Source organism: Polypterus senegalus, chromosome 11 (genome assembly GCF_016835505.1).
Source record: "Polypterus senegalus isolate Bchr_013 chromosome 11, ASM1683550v1, whole genome shotgun sequence".
Lineage (NCBI taxonomy): Eukaryota > Metazoa > Chordata > Cladistia > Polypteriformes > Polypteridae > Polypterus > Polypterus senegalus.
The window spans coordinates 155,872,684-155,890,334 of NC_053164.1; the positions used below are offsets into that span (position 1 = coordinate 155,872,684).

At 37.5% G+C, this 17,651-nt stretch overlaps 1 protein-coding gene across 2 annotated transcripts in view; it reads right to left on the minus strand.

Moving 5' to 3' along the window:
* Window positions 1–364: 364 nt before the first annotated feature.
* The window catches only part of LOC120539642 (overexpressed in colon carcinoma 1 protein homolog), a 28,446-nt gene continuing 11,159 nt past the window's right edge, over window positions 365–17,651 (minus strand). The window contains exons 3-7 of one of the 2 annotated variants that reach the window (XR_005635639.1): window positions 12,879–12,914; window positions 12,385–12,464; window positions 9,895–9,945; window positions 1,446–1,510; window positions 365–1,179 (exon numbers count right to left, since the gene is read on the minus strand). Coding sequence is in view for 1 of the 2 variants with exons in the window: in XM_039769959.1 (XP_039625893.1) it covers window positions 9,941–9,945; window positions 12,385–12,464; window positions 12,879–12,914 (121 nt within the window). In the remaining variant the exon portion in view is untranslated. Of the gene's footprint in view, window positions 1,399–1,445; window positions 1,511–9,894; window positions 9,946–12,384; window positions 12,465–12,878; window positions 12,915–17,651 lie in introns of both variants that reach the window. The other variant, XM_039769959.1, reaches the window with a different exon arrangement.

The following is a 17,651-nucleotide window of genomic DNA, read 5'->3' on the forward strand; positions in this document are numbered from 1 at the left end:
TAGCTGATTTCATATTCTAAGAGCGTTTTTCTCAGCTGTACATATCATTTTTCATGTTTGCTCTCACATTTTGCCTGTTTAATTTTCTGATTCACTCACAGGCAATGCTAATGCACCATTCTAGTCCCATTTGGCCAGAAGGTGGGGACAATAAGTATCTGCTACTGAAAACAACAATATGACCATTTCTGGCCGCCTTCTCATCTGGAACAGTAGGATCCTTCATGGCAGTCAGACTTGGTATGGCAAACTATCTGAAAGCGCTGTGGACAGTCTGGTGATTTAAAACGAGCTTGTTAGTCTTTGAACAGAAAAGTAACGTTATGCAGAACTAGCCCACATCGAACACAGTAACCAGAAAGGCAACAAGATAAAAATAATTTATTGCTTTACAACACAATTATTGGGCAGATGAACAACAATGTGCAGTAGGCGCCTCTTGGTGACAATCATACAATATTAATGCTGGCACCAACCAGGATATTCTCCATCTTTTCTGGTGCAAATTGGACACACCTGGCCAGTACCATCCAGGTAGCAGTATGCAGGGATGAGCAGCCACTCTATATTCCTATTCCCTTTGCATGTTGACCCCATCAGCTAGTGAGGCATTCCACAGGATCTTAGAGGGATCAACAGTATCAACTAGGACAGTCACATGTATTACATCCATACAGTCAGCTTCCTTTCCCAGACAGAGCCTGAGTAGGAGAGAAAAAACTTTAAACACTGAAAGCCACTATTGGCCTCAGTGGTCATCATGGCCTGTGGACAGTGAGGTACCATCCAGGAAAGGTTAGCCCCAGCTACTAAACTTCATAGTCAGTGAGATTTTTTTATAAAGATGCTCTTCAGTATCAAGAAACGCAAGGACCTCCCGAACAAACTTTCGTGAAAGATACATAATTGATTCTCAGTATGTGTGGTCAAGATGATGCAGAGTGAGCCATTTTAATGGACAACTTTAGCTGGACTCAATATTTGGCTTATAATGAAGCATGACACAAATCAGGCAGGGAAAATGGCTGCAATAAGTAAGAAAGCTCTCGGAATGATCTTTGGTCAATTCACCCTATGGATAGCCTCTTCAACCTCATGGACTGAACGGGAGAGGGTGGTTTGGGAAAAAAAGGCCAGTTGATTGGGGTCTGCAAAAAATCCCATCTTGTAGCTAGCTGTCTATAAGGAAACAGAAAAGAGAATGGACACATGGCAATCATATATGTATTGAGGACATGAAGGCCTGCTGGTCAGCTCCTCCGGCAGCAGCTGTCACAAAACAATATCCTTTCCACTAAATCTGGCTATGAAGTGTAGCAGGAAAAGATTCAGCTCTGGCCTCCAGAGACAGTTGAAAGTGCAGGCAGTGATATGGGCTGAAATGAACACTCTGGAGAGCTGTTAGAAAAGAGACATATATTAGGAATTAAACAAGATTCACTCACCACATACAATAGGGTCATCTGGAAGGTTTCAGTAGGTGTAAAGGAAACAATCAGTGGTAATTTACCTGGAAGAGAAGAAACAGACTAACGAAATTACAATAGCTAGTGTCCAAAAGCAATGGTGAAAATGCTAAATCATTAATTGAAAACAGCACAGGTAACCAGACTGTGGTAACAACGATGTTAAGTATTTATAGATCAGCAGGTGGGATGTCATCAAATTTGTGAGAATAATGAATTTTAGATTCAGGTCTTTATGTGTGAATGACATTAAAGTCATGAATGTCTACCTGGGTAAAGATCTTGATTATCTTTAACATATTATCATCATACAGCTGGTTTCCTAGAAGAAAACAGGTCTAATTGAAGTCCCAGCTGTAATGACATTAAAGAACAGAGTATCCTCAGATCTTTGTGCGTTAGATTAGAGATCTGAGGATGTGTTTCACCAGAGAATTCTACAGTTTTCTAAATGGATGCTCCACACAACACCAGAAATGGTGGGATGTTTTAGATCAATTAATCTTGACTAGGTTGGTTAGGTGGATACTGTGGTGTTCTGCCACAACAGAAAAAAACATTTATCACACAGAACAGCAGATGTAACAGAGAAATGGTGCCTAGGAAAGGCAGACATCAAAATCCAAAACTAGAACACCCAGTAAGCTAGCCAAAAAATCAAACTAAATAATTTAAGCCAAGTCTTGTCACGCTAAAATGTATTTTACTAACAAAACAGATGTAAGAATTCTTCCACAATATCCAAAACCTTGGTCAATGCCATCTTAAATATTATCTAAATATTGATGTTACATGACTCATGACATTACTAACAACAATATGGCTGTCACTGCTAAAAAAGTCACAAAACAGCAGTGCCCACAATTAAAACCTTCTAATTAGTAATGCAGTAAATCAATAAACACATCAGTAAAAATGATTAATACAGTCGCAATGGACATAAAAACACAATACAGCAGTAGAATATAATTCAGGGTATTAAAAACCCTAAAATTGTAATAGTGAATATTTCACTGTCATTATGATGGATATCAAACCCCTTGCCCCAGATGGCATTGAGAAAAATTTAGAGCAGAGTTCCCTACATTTTTTTATTTTTGTCTTGACCCAATCTTGCCCTTCTAAGTGTCTTTGAGACCCATTTCTTGATGAGAATCAGAATGGGGAGTGGGGTTCCCCCTTTCAGATTCACATGTGATTGTCATAGCAAACTCTCTACAAGAACTGCCACCAATTCCTGGAGCACGACAGTGATGTCTCCCTTGGAGAATCACTGCCAATCATCAGAGTGCTTTGGATCAGGGAAGGTCATCAGAGCAATTTTGATTTCTTAATCAACCTGCGGTGACACACTGCGACCCACTTAATATGAACGTGTTGCATATAGTTTAAGTACAGCTGTGACTTGCAACCCACTGGCGGCAACCTGTGATCCATAGTTTAAGATGAGAGCTAAGGCATTCAAGAAACCTTTGTTTAAAATTTAATTTATTAGCTGTAAGTGTATATACTGGATACTGAGATATGAAAGCAAAGAAAAGGAACATTTATCTACAATATTGCTAAGATGTGCTTAGGTGGTGCTCCTGTTCTAAGAAAAAAAAATTTGACACTGTCTTTGTGAAGTTTACATATTTTCTCTAGGTTCTCATGAGTCTTCTCTGGATACAACCTCTTCTACTCACATCCCAAAAATATGCCTGTAAGAAACGTTAATATTTTTTCATAATTGTTCATTTTGGTTTGTTTATCATTTATTACTATTTTGGTGATATAAATTCATCACCTTTTGTGTGCTGGTTTTCATTGGCATTGCCATTTTGGATCCTGTAGTCATTAGGACACCATATGCACTAGGCTATGCTTTATGTCATGTAGTTAGGTATTTCAAAAAGCTCAGTTACCTTGTTGTAGTCAGAATCTCACTTAATTTCTATAGTTAGGTTATGCTGTTTTCAGTTTAAAACAAGTTAAGATGCTAAAAAGGAGTATAGTGAAGCATGAATAGAACTGTGAGATACTTCAAGGATTATTGGGAGAAACAGTATGTTACAATACACATCTGATAAAGAAATGTAGTGTGGGACAGACCAAGGTCAAAACCAGAAAGACAGAAAAAACTGGCAAACAAAACACAAGGACAAACCAAGAATCTAAGTCAGGAAACAACAAGAGTTCAAAACCAGAACTGAGCATACCACTTGCCCTAGTTGAGAGAAACTAACTGCACTAGAGTTTTTTTATTGATTTAGTAGATAGAGAGATAGAGATAGCGATACATGGTACCACTGCCATTGCTCCACTAATGTGACCAGTGCATCACGTAAATAAAAAGAACAATCAAAAACAAAATGAAAAATAAACTAGGCCAAAATAAACACATATGTTTCAAAACACAAACCATTACATTACACATGGTAAAAAAAAACATCAGATGACTCATTAGATAAATAGACACTGCCATTAACACAAGACTGCTAATGTGTAAGGATTGGCTCACAGAATAACAAAATTGAAAATGTATTTTCCAAATACCAAAAGAGAACTTTTTCTCTTTCACATCATAGATCACAATTTGTTTAAGAACCAACATTCTTAGCAAGCTTTAAAATGTTCATAGTTCTTTCATTGCACTTGAGGTTCAAATATATGGCACAGACATATTACATTAAAATATCTTCTTAATCATTTATACCACTTGCTGCAGATAAGACGCCACACACATTAAACAAGTTTAAATTATGTGGTTGTGTTTGATTTTTAATAAGCTATACCCACCTTCACTTAGTGTTTTCAAATGCTTTAGTTTAGGATTAAAAAATGTATGTGCTGTCACATACAAGTGAAAATGCTTTTTTCTTCTGGGGTCTGACTTAGTAAGTACCTGGGGAAAGTGTGGCATACTAACATAACCTTTCTCTCCTGCCTTTAGCTCAAAAGAAGACTAACCAGATGAACCCAAACAACACCAACACCCTTTCTCTTCCACTCTACCCCTAATGTAACAGCCTGCAGCCCCCTCTACGGGCATCAATTTCAAGATCACCAAGGGACAAGACACACGTCTTCGGTTGTGAGTGCTCTAAAAAGATGGCAAAAAAGATCAATTGTGGAGCCCCAATATATTTTGACACCTTTGTTTTGTTTATTCTGGGTCCATAGTGCCTAATTCGAAGACTTTTGTACCTATACAAATTGAAGTTTTTGTTCAAGGTAAATCAATTAAAAACTGTTGCATTATTTAAAATTATATTATTCAAAACAACATAACTCAAAATCTTGTTGCAATACTTCTTTTCTTTCTGGCACACTTACTGAAACACAGCATTAACAATATTTTTAGAATTTCTCACTGACTTCTCAGAATTTCTGCTCATTCATTTGAACTCATTTATTCCACTGTAGGGTAGGGGAGCCATAATCTACTTCTGCAGCACTGAGCACAAGTCCCATGGAACCTGAGCTCAAACAGGCAGCATCAAGCCCAGTGGAGAATTCAGACTCTACAGTGGGTCCCAATCCATCCAGGGACATGCAATGTCCATGCATACTGATTGTTAGTTGAACCCAGGCCCTGGTTAAATAATTCATTTGTTAAGATTAAACAACAGGGGATATTTAAGGGTGCCAGAAATGATAGCCCAGGTGTCACTGGATGACTCATTATACAGTAGATATTTAAATTCATGCTTTAATTTGCAAATAAAGACCTACCAAAATAATTTTAGGATACAATGAAAAATGCACCAAAACATTCAACAGTGCTACAAGCAAGTGTTAACATAAAGTGACAAATCATTTAATATTTTAACCATAAAAAGCTGAAATTGATTATGAGACATTTTTCAAAATATACTCATGTATTTCAAATTTAAGTCTTATTAATATCTACAAAGACAATATTCTTCATATTTGTCATTTCGATAAAATAAAACATTTTTTCAGCTATCCACTTTACAAAAAGCCTATAATACAGAACAATAAATAAATTAATCATTACTTATGTGGTAAAAATCGGCAGACATTCATGTAGGTTACATGACATGAACAGAAAGCAGACTGTTCAGTTAGATCTAATTTCCTCTCACCCTCTTATTCTACCTTTTTTAGTATCAAACCAGACACAGTTATAAATTCAGTGCTTGTGGAAGCAGTAACATTCACACTCTCCTGTACTGAATAGGAACTTTACTATTTATCTCAAGTTAAATTTCTAAAACAAAAAAAAGATATTGAATAGATTATAATGCAAGGTCAGGTTTACTCATGTTTGGTAGATAACATAAGATTTAAATCACATTTTGTGATATATTTAAGTTTTTTCCTCTTATTAGTACTAGAGGGCTCCACCCCCTGTTCGCTTCACTCGCCCACCCCTGGGTTTGGTTTACTGGATATACAATTTAAAGAGATTGTTATTTTCATGGGAATTGTTACATATGACTTATTTTCACTTTTACTTTAAAACTTTTGTACAAATAATACTTGTCCTTTATTTCCAGCCCCAGGCGTGGTTAAATCTTTCTCGTAGGATACTGTCAGATCATCTGCTGTCTTTCTGCTGCTGCTGGTGAGCTGCGCGTTATTTTTGTTGCGCTGCACATCGATCACTTTAAAGCCTGTACAACAGCTGTTCTTTTGCCACTTTGTGTCTCTGCCACTCACGTTGTGAAGGGGGGGCTGAACACACACTAAGGAGTTGCAGTTGGATCATCTACTGGCTTCTTGCTGCTGGTGAGCTGCATTTTCTACTTGTCGTGCTTTGCATCGATCATTTCAAAGCCTGTACAACAGCTGTCCTTTTGCCACTTTGTGTCTCTGCAGCTCGCGTTGTGAAACTTGCGTTGTACTGTATTACAATCAACTGCTGCTGGCAAACTGCATGTTCTGCTTGTCACTTATCATTTTTTTAAGAGCTGGGAGCACATGATGTCTGTCTCCCAAAAGCATTCCAACAACTGCTTGGTTAGATGTCCGTCAACTTGTTTTAAATGTTTTCTCACTGCCTTGTCTTGCGTGACGTTAAAGTGTCCCTCGCAAGACGTCAAATTGTCTTCCGAGACACATCTTGTCACCCAGGATTTTTTTTATAATAGAGAAAAATATTCAATAATAATTTAAAGTTAAGTTGTGTGGCCTTTAGTCAATTTCTAATGACTCACTCAAACATGAATTCAAATGATTTGCCACACTGCCCAAACTTAGCCAATATTACAACATATTCAGGGCCCCATCCGCACCAACAAGAAAAACAATGATTATTAACACAATTCAATATAAAAAATAGGGAATATATTAAATTAACTAAAGGATACTATATAAAACATAAGATATAAATATAAAATAGAACATTTGAATAAACAGACGATAAGAGACAATAAGCAATGTACAAAACAAACTACATTTCCCTCCAAAAAACGTACCACCAGAACACATATAAAACAAATTAATCACAAAGTCCACAACTGATAACCACGAAAGACAGTCCAATTTTTAAACTAATGAAAGAAGCAATGTTGATTAATTTGTAAAGCCATCATAAACCTGCCTTTAACTGAAGCGGTTGCAAGGTGACACAATTCTTTCAGGAAAGTAACTGATATAATCTTACCACATCTTCATGTGTAGTGAAGATGAAGCAGGCATTGGGGGCACTCTTTGAAATGATAGTTTAGGTGGCCACCTTACTGTCTCCTCAAGATAAATGTGTAGCAATGGCAAGATGAAAGATCCTGGGCTGTGGATGGCTGAAATCTGGATATTTCAGGGTTGGAAACTGGTGCAAGCTATAGTCATGCTGATGAGCATATACAACAGGGGAAACATGCTTTGCCACTGTTTCCAGGCCCTGGAAAGATTTCCAGCCCAGTGATAGCTGCAAACCTGCCTAATGGTGTTGTGGACCAGCCCAATGAATGATGCTGTTGACTTTTTCCCCTTGGAGTTTTCTCTCTGTCAGTGTTTACTGACTATCTTTTATTTTAAGTCACAGCTTTCACAATGATAAATCACAATATCGTTTCCATTGCCTTGGTGAAATTTTCTTTTTTTATTTTTTAAAATGGAATAAAGAATGTTTAATCTGATTCTGTTCCATATAACAATCAAGATGAATGAGGCCTTAAATTGTGCAATACTTTTTATTAATTGTCTTGCACTATTTAGAAAACTCTGTGTACATACAGAATCAGAGCCCCTTAATTTTGATGTCTTATTCTATGTTGTAGTCATGTTTAAAACTGAAATGGAGAAACAAATGATATACCTATGACTAAGATCGCTTGGAGACTGAAATTAAATCTATAAACTGTCTGTTAACACTAGCTTTTTAGCAAGCCTATCATTTGTGGATTCCTAAGTATTTTGCATTGACAAGGCAGCAGATAAAAGAAATAAATTAGTGCTTAATTAAAACATATTAAAAAAAATACAATAGCCATTCTGTGGTACCGAGGAGTTCCAGTATCAAATGCCATTTGGATTTAAAACATAAGGCTAACTCTGAATATGGTCCTGTTTTTTTGGAACTAGAGTGTAAGACTGCTTCTAAATGGGCGGCATGGTGGCGCAGTGGTAGCGCTGCTGCCTCACAGTTAGGAGACCCAGGTTCACTTCCCGGGTCCTCCCTGCGTGGAGTTTGCATGTTCTCCCCGTGTCTGCGTGGGTTTCCTCCGGGCGCTCCGGTTTCCTCCCACTGTCCAAAGACATGCAGGTTAGGTGGATTGGTGATTCTGAATTGGCCCTGGTGTGTGCTTGGTGTGTTTGTGTGTGTCCTGCGGTGGGTTGGCACCCTGCCCAGGATTTGTTCCTGCCTTGTGTCCTGTGTTTGCTGGGATTGGCTCCAGCAGACCCCCATGACCCTGTGTTCGGATTCAGCGGGTTGGAAAATGGATGGATGGACTGCTTCTAAATATTGATCACAAGCAGCATGGACTGACAAACAGTATGCGGAATGCCCTGTGTTAATCAGGGGGACCCATTAGTGACGCAGTTGTTGTCTGAACACACAACTCTTACTCTGGTAGTATGGGATATACTATAAATTATTTATGCACAGTGCTATCAGTTAGAATATTTATATATTAAGTAGACAAAGACCATCATTCATACACAGATGAGCATCATGCAAAACAGCCACTTTTCATGATATATGAAAACACTGTGTGGGCAACAGTAAAATAGCCATTTCCTCATACAGATTAAGGCATTTACATACCATGAACAAATCTGCCACAGGCCAGTTTTGCAGCTACATTTGGCTAAGAGCACAGAAAACAGAATGACTACAAAAGTAAGTCATTGATTTTATGCAACATGAATGCTGCAAGTATGACCATATGAGCAGTCTCAGTCACTTTCTTATATTCACCAGCACACTCCTCACCATCAATATTACCAAGACTAGCACTAACTGTGTTGAGTTTAAATTTATACAATTCTATAGACCTCTGCCTTCTTTTTTGAATATTTTCAAGGCTTGCCAAATGACATGCTTCCCTTCACTGCTGAACAGGCTGCTTCCACTCTAGCATCTATGCCTATCCAGTCTGCTACCATTTAAGCGTCTAACTCAGTCCAGCCTGTGACACACTCACACACAGCTGCCTTCCCAACTAGCTTATAAGGAACTTTCTGCTAACTGGTACAACTGATTCTCGAAAACCCTGTAATAGGTCTTTAACACTGTGACATGTTTTTAAAATATGTTTTCAAGAACTCCCAACAATTTTGATTTTCCAGCTTTTCGGGATTCTAATTGAGAACCTAGACCCCTCCACCATTTGGGAATCTCCCTTATTCACAAATTGTTCACAATGTACTTTCAGTTTTGAATAAGAAATACAGGTTGTTTGCAGCTTAATTTGCAGGTCATGCATTACAAATGCATGCTGTGAAACTCAAGACCTGAGGATGTGGGATTAAATAATTCCTTCTAAAATTTACTTCAAATAACACAGCTAAAATGTGGTAGTCAGGTTTTCTGCCTACTGGGTTATGCAGCAAATGCTAATTCAGTTATAGAAAATTGCAGAAATAACAGGGGATCCAGAATTATAAAATTGAATGTGGAATTTGTCCAACCCCTTACATATTATTGAGCATCTGAATACCCTGGCCTTGTATTACAATCAACAGTCAACAACCTCCAGCTTGTCATTGTAGTAGAAATCTAGTTTACAGAAAAAAACAGGACTCATTTTTGCCTAGGTGCAGAAAGCATTCATGATTTCACTCTGCTAAAAAATAAACCAAGGCAAACAAATATTTTTTAAGCTTTTGAGTCAATGCCAAAATCACTTCATGCACTGTCATTTTTTCTGCACTTTGCAGGTTAACTTATTGTAGCACTTAAGATTTAATTCCCTTCTTGATCTTAATTTGTGAACACAAACCACCCACACTTCTACTTCTCCTTAGTTGCACTTACCTGAATCTGGCCACTCGCTGGGCTCCATCTCTTCAGATATAATCTGTTAGTCTTAAGGAAGAAAAAAAGAGGGATGGGAGACTAATGTCAATTCAGAATCACCAAACATTTTCACTGTTTCTCTGCTCTATCCTAAGGGAAGCCACTAAATTTGTCTTTACACTATCAGTGACCAAAGCATTTGAAAGGGTTTTTACATTCAGACAAATCCTACATGAATTGAATTGGATTTCTAAAGGCTAAATTTCTGGAAAGCATCATGGGGTAGCTGCAAACTATTAGTTCAGTTAGGTAAATCCCACAATGTACTACCTTTTTTCAGACAGATATGTCACACAATGTACCTACCCTTCTTTCAGATGAATATGTCTCTTGATTATGAATATTCAGGCCATAAGTTATTGTCTTCACAATCTGTATCATGTACTGAATGTTATGCATATCATTGTCTCTTTGTATGCTCAGAAGTATGTGTTAGTATATTTAAATGCTAAGCACAAGAACTCAATTTTCATACTTTTATGCCCAAATGTACATCTTTTATTAGGTGTTTATATTTTATGGCACATGTTTTATGGCTGTTCATATTGACACATGCATTTTATGTGTGTGCTTTTAAAGCATGTGGATTTGCGTAAATGGGAGTCTGTGGTGTCCATGTGGCTGTGTTGCTTCAGTTATGACATGTGGATCTAAATGTTAGTGTAGTAAGTTGTGGTGTGCAGCAAATATAATCAAATATTTATATGTCACTGTGATTTAGGCTTTAATGGTTATATAATTTATATGATTCATATGATTCTTTAATATACTGACATATTTGCACACAGATTTTGCTTGTATTAACCACATACATGAACGTACTATAGCTTGTCCTAGGAATATGAGACATTATACAAGCTATACAACAAAACATCTTTTAAATGAAAACAATCAGAAACACGACAGAGCGAAAGGTCAAGAACTAATCATTTTATATAGCCAAGAACTTTAACAGATTTGTCTGGGTCAATGGTCTCCAACTCTGGTCCTGGAGCACTATTGTGGCTGCAGGTTTTCATTCATGTACATTTACCTATTTGGCTAATGCCTTTATCCAAGATGACTTACAACATTTATGATACAATTGGTTACATTTCTTTTTGCATTTTCAATTGGAGCCCAGCAGGTCAAGTAATGTGCTCATAGTCACACAGTGTCAGTAGCGGGATTTGAACCTACAACCTCAGATACTGAAGCATAAAGCCTTAACCAATAAACACTGCCTGCATTCTAACACTTTTCTTAATTAGTGACCACTGGTTGCTACTTAATTTACTGCTTTTGCCTTAATTTTAATTGACTTGCTATTTAAGACTCAGACGTGTTAATTAGTTCTTTTTTCCTTAATTAGCATTCAAGCAATAAAGAGTTACAAAATGAGCCAATACATGACCAACAACCTGTGTCCATTATACAATATCTGAAAATAAAGAAAGGTGAATGTCTCAATAATGTTGAACCGCTCAGGTCCTCAAAACATTTTGATAGTGTTCTTAGAAAAAAGACAACAGCTTTGGAAATGTCTACTGTGGAAGAATGAGAGCACCAACAAGCTATGAAATTAAATAATAGGGTATAGTTAACATAAAGAATGGGCCTATCATTGGCAGAGCTACATTTCTGGGGCCTTGAAACCTGAACTGTTATGGGGCCCCTTTCACCACCAGCAACAAGGTCTGGGTAACTACTGTTATCTTCTTCAATGGGGTTGTGCCATGACAGATCACCAAAAATGTTTTTAAAAATGTAACCAATACATGTAGGGTTTTTATAAACCCCTTTTCATTCAGCAGAAACCCAAAGTCTTTAAGCAATCTGCAATAAAGTCACTTATGGGGCCCCTCCGGGATTAAGGGTCCTAAAGCTTAAACTTTGTTAGTTTCATAGCCCCTGCTTTTATTTAAGGAACAAGTTAGATTGAAATTTTGAGGCACTGATTCAGGTCATCTGTTTGTGAACTGTTTAAGGAAAAAAATGAAGCAATTCAGGTTGTGCAGCCACAGTAGCACTCCACTACCAAAGATGGAGTTCACTGCTCTAGGTACTGACATAAGAGACAGAAAAAGAAATGTGTGAGGAAACAACACTGTTTACTATTTAAACAGGAGTAGAAAAAGTGCATCCACCACACCATGCTGCTTGCTAACTACAGTATATGTCTGACACTTCGATTTGATATCCGAGTGCAGTCCAGTTGGAACTCATCAGGCTATTCAGCCTTTAAACCTTTTCCCTAAAGCAAAACACCCTTGATAAAACTGAAAAGACCACCGACAACATGCCTGCTGTACCAGAGACTCTTGTTATGATGGTGTGGTTTGTTTTAACAGTCAAATGTTTTGAAATTATAAAGTTAAGCTAAATGCTAACTTTGTTTGTAATATGTGATGAGAAACTTTCATAGTTCATGAGTGTCCATAGGAATGGAGAAAAAGAAAGGTCACTTACCTTTTGTATTTGACTTGGAATGACTGGATGCTACTGCAGGAGGATCAACAGGCAGCCCAACATACACACCACCGTAGTTCCTATGGTAAAAACAAAACAGTAAAGAATGAAGATATGTTGGGATAGCAAGCTGAAGTGGAAGGAGTCAACATATTTTATCTGAAGGTGAGTTACTAGTCAGCAGGCAGAAAGAAGGCTTGTGTCATGTAATGTGAGGCTTTAAATGAGTTCTAGGCCAATACGCAGATAGCAAAAGTTCAACTCACTGATATTAGATCATTCAAATACAGTATACGAAAATAAACTGAATTGATTTAATGCAATACAAGGCACAGATGCAGTGCCACCTGGCACAAAGTAATTGTCCTAGTACTACTGTTGAAAACAATAAATACCTATAATACTTTTTTCATCAAAAACACTGGCAACAAATTTTATCAAGCTCACTTCAGACAACTAAAGCTTTATAATTATTTCGGTCTCTGGAGTTTTACCTTCTTTTTTCATCTTCTGATGTGGACTCTTCTGTCCTAAAATTAACAAGAAACAGTTCAGTAACCCCTCCAAGATGTATACAAGATGAAATTGACAAAATTCAAAAACAGGAGTTTTATTTTAACATTGTTAGTAGGAATTGCACTCCACCAGTCACTCTGTCCCTTGGCAGCTCCCTGCTGAAAACACAGAGCACCCACTCTCGAACCTGGGACCTTCGGGTTATAAGGCAGCAGTTCTTACCTCTGCATCATTCACAATTACGTGTAAACCCCCTGTTGATTGACATTTGAGCTTGAGTTTTTAACTCATTGACAGCTACATGTAAATCAAATGCTTTTTTTTTCTTTGAATATATTCTTCAATAAAAGCACACATGTTTATTTGATATTTGGACTAAAGTCTTCACCCGTTATACACTTCTCATCATTATTAGTATAACATGGAAAAAGTTTCTGCTTTAGGTATGTGTTCAGCATTTTTTGCATTTCTCGCATTTCCTTTCATTCTACACTTACCCAGATCTTTGTAGACACGGAACATACATGAAATGCATGTATTCCAAATAACAATATACTGTATTATTTACCCTATACAACTCCAGGCACCCCACATGCAGATAAAGAGCCTTGCCTTGAGCTGGGAGACCTTTTTGCCCGAGTTGAGCACTGTCCAGGTGGGGGATGGGATAGAAGGCTGCATACTGCTTGTGCTGATTGATGCATTTACAAAACAAAAGATGCTGATGGTAGAGGTGTGAAGGGATTTATTTTATTTTATTATTTTTTTAATTCTATTGATTTTTATTGAAATCACACAACATTCCATACAAATAGATCAATTTTACAAGAATAGGATTGAAAACAAATCAACCCCCACCTATGAGAAAGAGAGCACGAGCAGAATAAAACTTAAACCTAGTAAAAATAAGTAAATAGATAAATTAATAAGTGAATATAAATGAATGGAGAAGAAAAAAAAAGACTAGGGAGAGAATCTGCTTCTTCAGTGCTTTAAATGCTTATTCTAAAATGTTATTGATTACATCCTGCCAGGTTTTGAAAAATTTCTGCACAGATCCTCTAAGTGAGAATTTGATTTTTTCCAATTTCAAATAGTATATAACATCAGTTTCCCACTAACTTAAAAGGGGAGAGTTAGGATTCTTCCAGTTGAGCAAGATAAGTCTGTGTGCCAGTAGTGTAGTAAAGGCAATCACAGTTTGTTTGTCCTTCTCCACTTTAAGCCTATCTGGGAGTACACCAAACACAGCTGTTAATGGGTTAGGATTGTGACACCAAGGCTCTCTGAAAGGCATTTAAAAATTTTGGTCCAGAATGATGTTAATTTGGTGCAGGCCCAAAACATGTGACCCAGTGAGGCTGGAACTTGATTGCAGCATTCGCAGGTTGGATCCTGCCCTGGAAACATTTTGGACAATTTTAAGCAAGACAGATGAGCTCGATATATAATTTTGAGTTGAATAACTGTATGCTTTGCATATATAGAGCTCAAGTGAATTATCTGCATTGCTACCTTACACTCCTTTTCTGATGTGTTGAGGGAGAGATCCTTTTCCCATTGTCCTCTTGGATTTTTGAAAGGGAGGAACTGTAAAATGGTTTTATAAATTGCAGAGATGCTGTCGAAGTCCTTGAAACTGATCAATCTATTTTCCAGCACAGAGGGCGGTGGGAGGTGAGGAAAAGTAGGCAGGTTCTGTTTAACAAAATTCCTAATTTGAAGATAGTGAAAGAAATGTGTTGCTGGAAAGTTAAATTTATAATGTAATTGTTCTGAGGATGCAAAGACATTGTCTATGTACAGATCTCTAAGCGATTTAATCCCAAATGTTTTCCAGACATTAAAAACTGCATATATTTGCGAGGGTTGAAAAAGGTGGGTCTTGTGCAGAGGTGCCACCGATAAAAGATTCTCTGTCTTAAAATGCTTCCTACATTGGTTCCATATTCTGAGTGAGTGAGTGAATTGGCTTATTAGTATATTGGCGATAATATGCATTTATTGGGGCGCAAAGCAAGGAATATAAAGGAGGCCAAGCCTATATTTGTTCATCTATTTGTGTCAATGTCCAGGTTTTTGTATGTTGCATGTTTGCTGCCCAGTAGTAGAACTGAAAGTTAGGTAGAGCCATGCCACCTTCTGCCTTTGTAGGGTCGCTCTTTTGATTTGTGGATGTTTTGAATTCCAAATAAATGTGGTTATGGTTGAATCTAATTTCTTAAAGAACGATTTATTGATTTATATTGGAATATTTTGAAATAAAAAGAGAAGCTTAGGGAGGAAGTTCATCTTAATAATGTTAATTCTTCCAACTAAAGTGGGATGAAAGGTTGAACATCTATGCAAGTCTTGCTTGATTTTTTTCCATACAGACAGCGAAATTTTATTGATAAAGAGCTTTGTGTTTGTGATGTTTACCTAAAGATATTTTAACTGATCTGCGATGATAAAAGGGAAGGTGTCCAATCCAATATTTTGTGCTTGAGAATTCACTGCAAAGAGCACACTTTTAGTCCAATTAATTCTAAGACCAGAAATATTTTGAAATTCTGTTAGTGCTGTTAGGACTGCAGGCACAGTATTTTGTGGGTCTGATATATACAGTACCATATCATTTGCATATAGAGAAATTTTCTGTTCAAGTCCTTCTCTGATATTCCCCTTTATCTCATAAGCATTCCGACAGTGAACTGCCAGTGGCTCAATGGCGATTGCAAAAAGTAGTGATGATAAGGGGCATCCTTGTCTGGTACCACTTTCTAGTTTAGTGTAGTCTGAATTAATGTTGTTAATACAAACTGAAGCTTCTGGATTGGTATATAGTAGTTTGATCCATGCACAAATGTTCGGGCCAAACCCAAATTTCTCCAATGTAGTGAAAAGGTAGTTCCATTTAATCATATCAAATGCTTTTTCTGCATCCAAGGATAATAAAATCTCTGGGACATTTGACTTTGCGGGTGAGTGTATTACATTAAAGAGGCGTCGAAGATTGGACGCTAAATGTCGGCCTTTAACACTAGAATTACTGGAGCCTACGAAAAAACTCGTAGATCCGTCCCACCTTAAAACTCTTCGCACCTCTCCGTCAGCGTCTTTTGTCCTTTAAATGTGTTCACAAGCAGCAAGCAGCAAACAGCAAGCAGCAGCCACAGTTTTCTCAGCTCAAGTCCGTTTACCTGCGTGTCAGTTGCTTAGAGTTGTATAGAGTGAGAAGTCAAGCAAAATGACACATTTTATACATACTATTTGGAACACTTGCATTTCATATGTGTTCCTTGTCTACAATTATCTATGCACAGTAAACACATCGTTAAAACAGAAACGTTTTTCATGTTTTAGTAATTATTGACAAAATGTAGACATGAAGTGTATAATTTGTGAAGCCTGAATTCCAAATATCAATGAAACACTTTCACAAAAGGTACAAATATAACAGAACAAATGCACTTCCATTCAAAAATATAACTGCAGAAAACCAACCCACTTTAGGGTGCGACATTGACACGCAGTTGATACAAAAGCTTCGGTGGTGCAACGGTATCAACTGTTGACTGGTAATCAAAGCTTCACAGGTTCTATCCCGGATGAGTTCACAATCCCATCTCCCATACACACATTTGACACTGCTATTTTAACATAGACGTGCTATAACAGAGGTAAACTCAAATCATGAGTTAACATTCGATCTGGCTCTTACATACAAAGGATGGTGCATATGCCCAAAACATTAACATTTATATGTTACTTACATAAAAGCCAGATCGAATGTTATTTACCTATTTACCTTACTTCCTACAGTCACAAGTAGAGTGCAGAGCTTCCGATGTACATATACAAAGTACAGCGATGGCAAAAGTGCATTTTTGATCCGATGTAGAACCGTCATCATAATTTGAGTTTACCTCTATTTTAGCGCATCTATGTGAAAACAGCAGTGTCAAATGGGGGCTTGGTGAGTTGGGATTGTGAATGTGACTGAGAGAATAAAACTGAATAAAAAAAAAAAAAAACAAAGCTAACCTTTACGAGTATCATAAATTACACTGGCTGTTACAGACTGAAATCAAATGTATATTTTTATTCTAAAATAGTAAGAATATGAGCAGCTCACTTCTCAAAATGGACTCGTCCAGGTTCGAACCCGTGCAGCTTTGATTATCAGTCAACAGTTGATACCGTTGCTTGTGCTGATTGATGCATTTACAAAACAAAAGACGCTAATGGTAGAGGTGTGAAGGGATTTAAGATGGGCTGGGATTATGAGTTTTTTTGTAGGCTTCAGGAATTCTAGTGTTAAGGAGACCAGGGCTCATATACCAGGTCCTCCCTACATGGATGTTGCATGTTTTCCCCGTGTCTGTGTGGATTTCTTCCGGGTGCTCTGGTTTCCTGCTGCAGTTCATAGACATTCTGGTTAGGTGGACTGGCGATACGGAATTGGCCCTACTGTGTAGTTCAGGTTTAGCAGGTGTGTATGTTTTCGCCCTGTGATGGGCTGGCACCCTGTCCAGGCTTTTTGTTCCTAACTTGTCCCCTGTGCTGGCTGGGATAGGCTCTAGGACCACCCAGACCCCCAAACCCCAAGACCCTGTTCAGGTCTAAGCAGGTTAGAAACTGACTGACTGACTATACTTTCATGCCTTAGATGCATAAATATATGAAAAAGAGTGACTAACAGATAAAAATGTGTTATGTAAAGCAAATTTTAATTGCATCAAAGTCACCATACAATTTGATTGAATGGA